General features: G+C 49.1%; 1 protein-coding gene across 1 annotated transcript; it reads left to right on the top strand.

The window, feature by feature from the left end:
• The first annotated feature begins 3,397 nt into the window (after window positions 1–3,397).
• Window positions 3,398–7,055, top strand: NFKBIA (NFKB inhibitor alpha). Its single transcript, XM_058807278.1, has 6 exons — window positions 3,398–3,752; window positions 4,065–4,173; window positions 4,677–4,887; window positions 5,355–5,443; window positions 5,568–5,828; window positions 6,314–7,055. The coding sequence occupies exons 1-6, from the start codon at window positions 3,529–3,531 to the stop codon at window positions 6,359–6,361; spliced, it is 942 nt and encodes a 313-aa protein (XP_058663261.1). The 5' UTR covers window positions 3,398–3,528; the 3' UTR covers window positions 6,362–7,055.
• The last annotated feature ends 3,198 nt before the right edge of the window (window positions 7,056–10,253 follow it).

The raw sequence follows: 10,253 nt of genomic DNA, 5'->3' as shown, positions 1-10,253 counted from the left end.
ACACAAGAATTCTTCACGTACTTTTAAAACTGATTAAAACCCTACTGCCCCTTTTCAGTATTCAGACACTTGAGGCTGCTTCTAGGAGCCCTGCCAGTTGCTTTCTGCAAGGTAGAATAAAAACAAACATCACATCCCTACAGCACCACAGCCTTGCCAACTGAGTGCTCAGGGTGCCTGAAGTGGAGGAGGCTTTTGCAAAACCTAACTCTTAAGTATCAGGTGCAAAACCACCTCCCATGGTTACAGTTTTTACATTGGTAAAGTAACTCTTAGGTAGTCCTTTGGCTTTGAAGTGCCTGCTGGACCAGGCAGCAGAGATGCTAACATAATCCCAAATTAGAAATGCAGAGAATGTTGATCTCCTCTCAAAATGACAAACACAGAAAACACTTCTGTGAAATCAATGCAGACATAGCAGAGGTATTAAACCAGAAGACACAAGCAGACAAAGAAGGTTCAGGTTGGCACAGATGACTGCAGGTTGATGAAGTTGTGCTCCTGTTTCAGCAGGGCCAGCCCCTGTCCCTGGATAGGTACAGCTGCTCCAGCCCCTGGGGGCCCATCTGAGCTTCCCAGAACTGCAGCACTTGGCTGAGAGGCCACACAGGAAACTAGGGTTGTGACAGGCTCCACCCTATATCCAAAAAGCTGAGTTTGTTTCTTTCTATTCTTTTTCTCTTGTGGACCATATATACAATTGCATAGAAAAACTGCTTGAATGTGATAATTAAATAAATACACAAAAAGAAAAAGGACAGTACTTCAACAGCACAAAGCAGCGCCGATGACCTTCACCAGTCCAAGACCTTTGCTTTATGCTATCTTCTTTTGTGTCATCCCTTCAGGCAAATATTGTACCACTGTGCTAACTGTGAGGAGTTACAGCAAAGACAGCAGCCTTATTTGCCTAATTGTTAATGAGGGCTCTACTGGCCCCTGCATCTGCAGCTAGCTGCTGCTTTATATATGGGTTTAGGGCTAAACCCCTTCTCCAGCCCTGCTTTTCGTGCCCTAACAGCCAGGGTTAGTGGCCCATGTGTGGGCCCCTCACCATGCCTAGGGCCAGGCTGCAGAGCAGCAGCGTCTCCCTGGGGCAGGAAGTGGGCTGGCCTCAGCATCACTTTCCATCCAGAAAACATTTTCCATCACCTTTCTGCCACCTACCACTGGCTGCAGTACTGCCAAGTTAAAACACACAAAATAAAAGCATCTTGTGTGCCTCTGAAAAGAGGCTGCTTGCAAATGCTTGCTAAAAATAGTTCTGTGATGGCCTGTGAGGGCAGCTGGAGGTCTCTCACAGAAGGAGGCAAAGAATTCCCTTTGCTGAAGCCAGTTTACAGCCATCACAGCTAGGACAGGAGTTTTCAAGTTTAAATTCTGTGTGGTTCTAGTAGAATCTCAACTGCAGAAAGCAAGGTCCTTGCTGGGCTCAATTCCCCTGCTAGTCAGAGCAGGAGCTTGCTTTTCAACTCCCATCTTTCTTTTTTTGAAGAGCTGCAGATAGGAGGAGATTCATTTGTTAATTAAATTTCCCCTGCCAATTTACATTAAAAAGGGGAAACTGTTTCAAAAAGCTCACAGAACTTTCATAACCTTTACCTTCAAAAAGACAGAGTTTTATGGCTTTTTTCTAAACCTGCCCAAAAGCACCACTGGATTGTCCCAGGCCAAGTAATGAATACTGAAAAAAAGTCCAGGAATGGCACAGCTGGGCTGAAAATTAAAAACATTTGCTAACAGAAAGCCAGGCGTTCTTCCTCTCCTCTGGCTCTTCCTTTTATCTTTGGATTTTCCCATAAGTTCTTGTTCAAAGGGATGCCATCCCATGGGAAAATGACAAAAGGAAAAAAAGTACAGATACTGTTACTCAGTGAGGCCAGCAATAGTTGCAAGGGAAGAAAAATTCTTCATGGGAATCCCCTACATCTGAGAAGCAGAAGCAAAAATTCACCAGGAAAAAATTCAGTGCTGTCAGCTCTGCAGACAAACAATGCCTTTTACCCATGTGGGATCCTACATTTATCCAGTTTTTAGTACCCACAGATGGCATGACAGCAGTAAAAAAAAAGCAAAGAAGAGTCACTAGGAATGGCCAGAGAAAGTAAGAATAGTGGCTGAAGATGTAATTTCTTCTTTAAAAGATTTGTTCTGTTATGGAGTGAAAACTTACACAGCAGAGATGAAAAATCCTCTAAACGCTGAGGCAACACTGGCACACTTGCAGGCATGGCAGTGTAACATCCATCATGTGCAATCCTGCCTGAGTGTCTCCAAGAAGTGACACTCCTCAAGCAGGGGTGGCAAATGCAGTGTACTGATCCAGCCTCAGCATTGCTCCAGTGGCGTTTGATTCCCTGACATTTTACCGTGACATTGCTGTCCTGGGCTTGCTAAAAAGCCTGTTCCTAATCATTAGATAAGCGCTGGTTAAGGACTCCTAAGGTGGTCCCTCTCATCAGACTTCACAGGGATCCTCACAGCTCAGGCTCTGTCACTGTGCAGGCTGTGCTGCACTGCACCTCGGGGTGATGGAGCTCCTAAGGGCGTTCATGCTCACAGCCTGGCCCTCTGGCCAGAGGCTGCTGGGGGACCATACTGCAGCCTTGCACAGCTTGAGGGCAGCCTGTAAAAACACAGGGGCTTTGTAGCCCGGCCTGCTGCCATAGGACAAAGGGTAAGGGTTTGAAACACAAGGAAGGTCAATTTAGATTAGATATAAGGAAGAAGAATTTTTTACAATGAGGGTGGTGAACCCTCTGGGCAACCCAGAGGTTCCCAGAAAGGTGGTGGATGCCCATCCCTGGAAAAATTAAAGGTCGGGTTGGATGGGGGTCTTATCCAGTTGAAGATGTTCCTGCTTATGGCAGGGGGGTTGGTCTAGATGGGCCTTTATTTTCTCTTAAGTTCTTATTCAAGGAATGCCATCCTATGGGAAAAGGACAAAATGGGGGAAAAAAAAAAAAAAAAGCACAGACATTCAGTGAGGTCAGAAATAGTTGCAAGATGGAAAAAACCCTTTTTTATAGAACCCTTCCAACCCAAATTATTCTATGATCCCGCAGCCCCTCTTCTGAAGGTGATGGAATGTCGGGGGGATGCACTCAGGGCCAGCAGTGCCCGCAGCGCGCCGGGACCCCGAGGCGCAGCGGGACCCGCCGGGGAGGAGGCACCGGGAGCCCCAGGACCGGGCAGGGTAGGGCAGGGAAATCCCCGCGGGGCGCGGCCGGGAAGTACCGCCGGGGACGCCGGAGAGGCGAGTACTTCCCCCCTGGAAAAACGCCAAGTTCCCTCTCGGCCCGGCCTCTTCCCTCCCCTCCGACGCCCCTTCTGGGCGGCCCCAGCCGCTCCGCCCTCCCTGCCAGCGCCGGCGGCGCCAAGCAGGACCGGACCCGTCGGTCGGGCTTTGACTGGCTGGAAATTCCCGTCCTCCGCGGCTCCTCCCCCGCAGAAATCCCCCGGCCGCGCTGTATATGCGAGGCGCCGCCGCAGCCGCCGCTCACTTGCAGCACCCGCAGCTCTGCCGCCATGATCGCCGCTCGCCGCGCCACCGAGCCGCCCGCCATGGACGGCTACGAGCACCCCAAGAAGGAGCGCCAGGGCGCCTTCGCGCTCGACGACCGCCACGACAGCGGCCTGGACTCCATGAAGGAGGAGGAGTACCGGCAGCTGGTGAAGGAGCTGGAGGACATACGGCTGCAGCCCCGCGAGCCGCCCGCCTGGGCACAGCAGCTGACGGAGGACGGGGACACGTAAGTGGGGGTCGGGGCCGGGGCAGGGGTGGCTCGGGCACGGCGGGGAGCTCGGCACGGCCAGTCCGGGACAGGATGTGCTTGCCGGCGGGGCGGCGCCGCGCTGGGCCGCGCCGGGAGGGAAGGGAGGGGGTGCGGAAAGTCCCTGGAGCGGCGCCAGGGAGGGGCGGCTCCCGCGGCCGCGGAAAGCCCCGGCCGTGCGCACCGAAAGCCCCGGCTTGCGACACCCGCGCGTGACCCGGCCCGGCGGCTCCGCGTGGCGTCAGGGGGGTAACGCGGGTTGCTTCATTGCTCCTTTTTCCCCCCCTGCAGTTTTCTCCACTTGGCCATTATTCACGAGGAAAAAGCCCTGAGCCTGGAGGTGATCCAGCAGGCAGCCGGTGACCGGGCTTTCCTGAACTTCCAGAACAACCTCAGCCAGGTACTTTCACCTCGATAGCCCCAAATCCGGATCAGCCCCTGCCACACCCACACACTCCCTCTGGGGAATTCCCCCTAAAAAGTCCCTTAATTCTTTTTGTTTTAATTGATGGAGTCAATTGAATCAAAGGCTACGTTTAGGAAAGTCCCCAGCTGGCTCCAGCCGGGGTTGGTACAGTGCTTCCTCTCCCCTGAGAGAGTGGCATTTAACGCCCACATTTTTCAAATATGATGCCATGGGTTGCATCCCTCTTTATGGAGATGTTAATGATACCCTTCATACCAGCTGGCGGTCAGTTTATCCAGAGAGCCCGAAGTTCATCACTTCCAGATAAATGGGCAGCCATACAACATTGGGAAGCATAAAGAGCTGAGTTTATGGGGTGTGCTTTCATGCTTTTATTTGTTGGCAGAAATCACCTAGTGAACAAGAGGTCTGCTTGCCTAGATGCTGGTGCCAAGTTCGTGGTGTAACTTATAGTGCTTTTGCTCTTATGCTTGTAGACTCCTCTTCACCTGGCAGTGATAACTGATCAGCCTGAAATTGCTGAGCATCTTCTGAAGGCCGGATGCGACCTGGAGATCAGGGATTTCCGAGGAAACACCCCCCTGCACATCGCCTGCCAGCAGGGCTCCCTCACAAGCGTCAGCGTGCTCACGCAGTACTGCCAGCCCCAGCACCTCCTGCCTGTCCTGCAGGCAGCCAACTACAACGGTACAGACACACTCCTCATCCTGGCTGCCTCAGGGCAGAGTCAGTCTCCTGTGGATCTCAAAGATCTCTGGAGAAGGATTATTTTGTCCCATTTGAGAGTTGAGGAGCTCAGAGCATACAGCAGTGTCTGACTTTCTTGAAATGCACTGTCTTGTAGGCCTTCTCACTGTTGTTTATAGTCTCTCATGGCTTTGAACTTTGCATTTTTAGTGAGTGCCTTTGCCGTGCTCCTTTTTTTGTTTGTAATAAGTTGCACTCAAAGACTGGAATAAAGCCTCCAAGAAATCTCTTCAAAATCCAGCCCTTTTATTCATACTGGAAGCTGGAAAGCTCTTCTGGAAAACACCTTTTTGCTGTGAATGAATTGCAAATTTAGATACCATCCTGGCCTGTCATCTTGGCTTTTAAGTAATGATGAGGCATTGAATTAGACTTACTCAAGTTTTCCCTTTGCTTGTGTCTTCCAGGACATACGTGTCTTCATTTAGCATCTATCCAGGGATACCTGGCTATTGTGGAGTACCTGCTGTCCTTGGGAGCAGATGTAAACGCACAGGTATGTAATGTGTACCATCAATTTACCCAAGTAGGGCTCTTAAGAATCAGTAGATTAGAATCAACAGATCTGACTGTGGCTCTGCCTCTCCTAACATGCCAAACCTTTTGCCGTTTTCACACAGGAGCCATGCAATGGCAGAACAGCACTACATCTGGCAGTCGATCTGCAGAATTCAGAACTGGTGTCACTTCTGGTGAAGCATGGGGCAGACGTGAACAAAGTGACCTATCAGGGCTATTCCCCCTATCAGCTCACATGGGGAAGAGACAACTCAAGCATACAGGAACAGCTGAAGCAGCTGACCACAGCTGACCTGCAGATGTTGCCAGAAAGTGAGGATGAAGAGAGCAGTGAATCGGAGCCTGAGTTCACAGAGGATGAAGTAAGTAGCTGCTTTCATTTTTATGAAAGGGGGAAATCCTGTTCTGTGCAGGGTATTTTTTGGTGTCACTCTGATAGCATGCCCCAGTGACCTCTTGCTGTGTAACAGATAGGTATACCAGAGATTATGCAATCAGCAAAATGGCAGATGAGGCAAACATATAAACAGAGTAAGAATAAAATGTAAAAAATATGTGACGGAATGGAGGTTAACTTCAAACGACATGGTTCTCTGAACACAGTTCTGTTGCTGACACAGAACCTCATGAGAGAAAATCCAAGTTAGTGGGTGGTCTTCTCCTCCCTAGGATTTGTTTTTCTGACATTCCAAGTGCTGCATTAAATGGTGTATGTAACCATTTTGGTGTAGAAATTTTATACACTGCTGAAGAATTTGTGTGTAGAATTTGGCTGTTATCCAGAGTGGCTATGATACTTTAAGTAAGATTTTTGCATTAACAGCATTTTGGGGTTTTTTTCTTGCAGCTTATATATGATGACTGCCTTATTGGAGGACGACAGCTGGCATTTTAAAGCAGAGCTTTCTGAAAAGAAGTGACTGTATACATATGTATAGAAAAAGGACTGACTTTCTTCACCTAAAAAGAAAGTCATAGTGTGGAGAGAAAAAAGAGGAGAGAAATACTACACTGCCCAGTAAGGAGAAGGAGCATGTTATTGTAACAGGACGGTTCCAGGATCTCCCTTGTGTTTAAATACAGGAGTGGGATGTGTAACATCAGTACAAATCTGAGATTATTCACACCACCTGGTAAAGAGCCACATAGCCAATCTTCTCAGCCGTGCAAAGGTAACAGACTACACATCCAGCCTGCTCGTTACAGGAGCTTTCTTGTGGCATCAAGTACTACAGGGAACAAGTGACCTTTCATGGCAAGGTGGACTCATGCCAACACCGCTTTTCAAAGACTATGTTCATTTGTGCTGGGCTGGTGGCAGTGCCTGTGCTTTCTGACTGACCTCAGCTGCTCTCAGTGAGGCTTCCCAGGTAGAGGAGTCAGAACAAGGGACTGCTGCTATCTTGGCTCTTAGGCAAAGTAGGAATAATGTTAACTGTGGGCATTGGAAAAGTGTGTTTCACACTGTGTGTGTCATAATTGCTACACTTTTTAGCAACTGTATATTGTGTAAATACTGTACATTTTTTGTTTATAATTATTTTGGTACATGTGAGATATGTATTTATTAAAAAAGTCTGATTACCGTACGTGGTCTGTAAAACAGTTCATTGCCCACCTCCCTGATCGTGGGAATCTACCTGGTTTGCTTTTTAAGAAACGTTTTGACACCTAGCAGCCCATTGGGTTAACATTCTGAGGGATTTTAGGTGATTCACCTCAGCAGTGGTAAGCCACCTAAGCAGCTTGCAGCTCTCAGCCCTTCTGCTGCAGCTAATTTTGGAAGCTGACGTAGGTGTTGTTTCCTGCACCCGCTGCAGCAGGCGGATCGTGGGGCTGGGATTCCCCCTCTCCTCCAGTTCTGGGCTGCCAGCCCACCAGAGAGGGGGCTTTAGGCTGTTTTTGGCAGCACCCGCCCACCTGCCCTCATGGCACCTTTTGTTCCAGCTCAGATACTTTGCAGCTCTTGCCAGGGGAAGCTGGAGGTTTGCAGCACAGCCCTGTGTCTGTTCACTTCTTGTTTATCACCTGGCTCAGCTTCACTTTGAACTCTGACCCCTTTGGAATTTCCAAAGGGGATTTCCATGGGAAGAGGAAACACATCCTGGGAATGTGTGCTGCTGCCTTGCATCCCTGAAACTCAGGTGAGGCCCCCCCATCCCCACTGCTGGAGCTACAGTTCATAGCAATGAAGGATGTGGCTTTAATTGCTTCAGTTATTCCTCAAGTTTCTCCAGCATTCAGGCAAGCAATGACTTTGCCCAAATCCTCTGGTCCCCCTCATTACCTGCTGGCAGTGCATCACAGCACTGGAATACTTTGAGCCTGTTGTGTGTCCATGTAGAGGATGAGTTGTGTAAAGGGTGACCGTGCCCTGTTTGTGCTGTACCCCTGATGGAAACAGGGAGCAGCAAAGCTGCTGACACAGGACCATGGAGCTCTGCCAAGAGCTGGCCAGGGGAGTTCTGTGCTGCTGGCACCTGGCCCAGCTCAGGCTGTTGGAGAATGCTATGGCCCCAGGTTGCACAGGGATACCCATTCCTTTTTCTGTCCTGCTCTTCCCAAAGGGTTCCTGCTCTAAGGAGAGTTTGCTGGTATGAGGAAAAACACCACAGCCGGCTGTGTGCTTCCTAATTTGCATGGCAGCCAAAGGCCACTGTGGAAAGGATCATATAAAATTGTCATCCTGAGTCATTTTTATTTCCCTTCCACTCTCATTACACAAGTATAACCCACGTATATGCACTGAAACTTCCTTGTGGCACTCATGGCTACATCTGCACTGCAAGTCTGCATTTTCCAGGTGGGGGGCTGCATAAGAATCTGCCAAAACTTTTTCCTTGTTGGGAACTCACCCTGCACTCTTACCAACCATTATTTCTGAGCTGGGAGTGTTGACTTGTGGGAGTTTGCTCACTTGCTGCTGCAGGTTTTTCACTAGCAAAGAACCCGAAGTGATTCCAAGCTGGAAATAGAAACGGCGGTGTTCCACTTGCAGCATTTCCATTTCCCCGTGCAAAACAGGAGCTGGAAATGCTGTCAAGGCCCTGCAGAGGCATTCACCAGCTACAGCTATCAATGGTCTAAAAGTCCTTGAGTGCATGGCTGGGGCAGGTATGCAAATATTTAAATAGATACCATCTGAAGGCAAATACTTCTCATTTGAAGGCCAGAGGGATGGAGAAAAATGCAGTTATCAGTAGTACCAGGCTGGCTGAGAAGTTTTGGAGGCGGTGGTAACATTCTCAGCTGCCCATTGCAATATTTAGACAAAGTATCTAGAAAGGTACTGCTATAATCTTACAATAATTCTGCAGTGACTTAATAAATTTAGCAAATGTTTTACTGTAGGAGGAAGTTTTGCAGCTAAACAAATCATTGTTGAAATACCACATGCTGGTTTTGCTACTGTTTGCCTCCACCTGTCATGCAAAAGTAACCATGCAACATATGCAGAGGAACCATGGGTAAAGCCAGTAGGACAGAGATTAATGTGAGAACATGTGCTTGTTAGCAAAATAGGTTGGGACATGTTGTGTATTTGTGCATTGCTAATGCAGAATTACTCATTGGAAAGCTTTGCCTGTTCACTTGGTGACATGGGAAGATTGTTCACTGCAGGACATCCCCCTGCCACCCCCAGTTTTGAATGTATGCCCTTTAACTGCTGCATTTCCACCCTGTCTCTGCCCTTTCCACACCTATGCCTTTAGAAAGATCTTCTGAGAGTGGTTTTGGTGACGAGCTGCCTTAATGCTGTCTTCTTGAATTCTGCCCAGATACATGGCATGGTCCCATAGGATATAGAGCAAGAACTCCTTATGCATTTATTCTTTCCAGTATCTCTTTTTCCTTATTCAGACAGCATGGCTGCTATTTGCAGAGCACACTAGCTTGTTCTTGCTTCTACTGCCAGTGCCTCCCCTCACTGGTCCAGGGTTCAAAATTCTGTCCAGCACCTTTGCCACATGGCCTGTGTGGCTCTGCAAGCTTCAAGAGCATCCATGCCAGTGCAGATTGAGGTCCTGTGCAGTTCAGATCTGGTTTCCTAACTGGCCCTGTCTCCATTAGCCTCCTCACTGTCCTCAGCCCTGCCTGTGTCCTCTGCTTTTATTGCCTTTGGCACTCATATCTGCCTCTGCCTGTTCTTTTTTCCCTTCCTCCCTTTCCTCCACCCTTTTTGCCTGCAACACCAGCTCATTCACCTGTCATTACACAGCATGACATTTTTGTTTCCAGCCTTTCCCTGCTGCCCATTCTTGTAAATCTCTTTGATAATCCCACAGGGATATTCCCATACTTCCTTATATTCCCCACAAAGAACAAAACTCCTCATTTCCTCCCACACCCTCATCTTCCTCCTTGCATTCCTGCTCACTGTAGGCCTTTCTCACCCAAACCACCACCAAGATGCCTCCTTCAGTGCCTTTTAGCTTTCTCAGCATCAGCCCTGGGCTTCTCGAGAGCCTCACAGTGGTGACAAGTAAGGTACAGACTGCCAGGGTGGTGATGTTGGACAGCAGAGCCCAAGGCCTGATTTTCCCCCCCCGTACTTTAGAGCCCTTTTCTTCCATTCCCTGAGCTTTGGAAAGCATAAAAAGCAGGGACTAAAGGCAACTTTGCACCTAGAGACATGCACAGGGAGGCTTTGTACTCCCACTGTGCCAGCCTGACATCTGCAGTCATGAGCAGACCCCTTTCACCATCCCCCAGCTGCCTGTTCTGCCACTCTCACATTTTGGGGCAGCACACTCCTTGCACACAGCTTGGGCTGTGTGAGCTGGCTG

This window comes from Ammospiza caudacuta, chromosome 6 (assembly GCF_027887145.1).
Source record: "Ammospiza caudacuta isolate bAmmCau1 chromosome 6, bAmmCau1.pri, whole genome shotgun sequence".
Classification (NCBI taxonomy): Eukaryota; Metazoa; Chordata; class Aves; order Passeriformes; family Passerellidae; genus Ammospiza; species Ammospiza caudacuta.
Note: the sequence above shows the minus strand (reverse complement) of the source record. Positions and strands in the feature narration are given on the sequence as shown.

Coding starts and splice junctions, on each gene's coding strand:
- NFKBIA (XM_058807278.1), top strand. CDS start 3,529: ATGATCGCCGCTCGCCGCGCCACCGAGCCGCCCGCCATGGACGGCTAC. Junction 4,888..5,354: donor GCAGGCAGCCAACTACAACG/GTACAGACACAC, acceptor TGTGTCTTCCAG/GACATACGTGTCTTCATTTA. Junction 5,829..6,313: donor CTGAGTTCACAGAGGATGAA/GTAAGTAGCTGC, acceptor TTTTTCTTGCAG/CTTATATATGATGACTGCCT.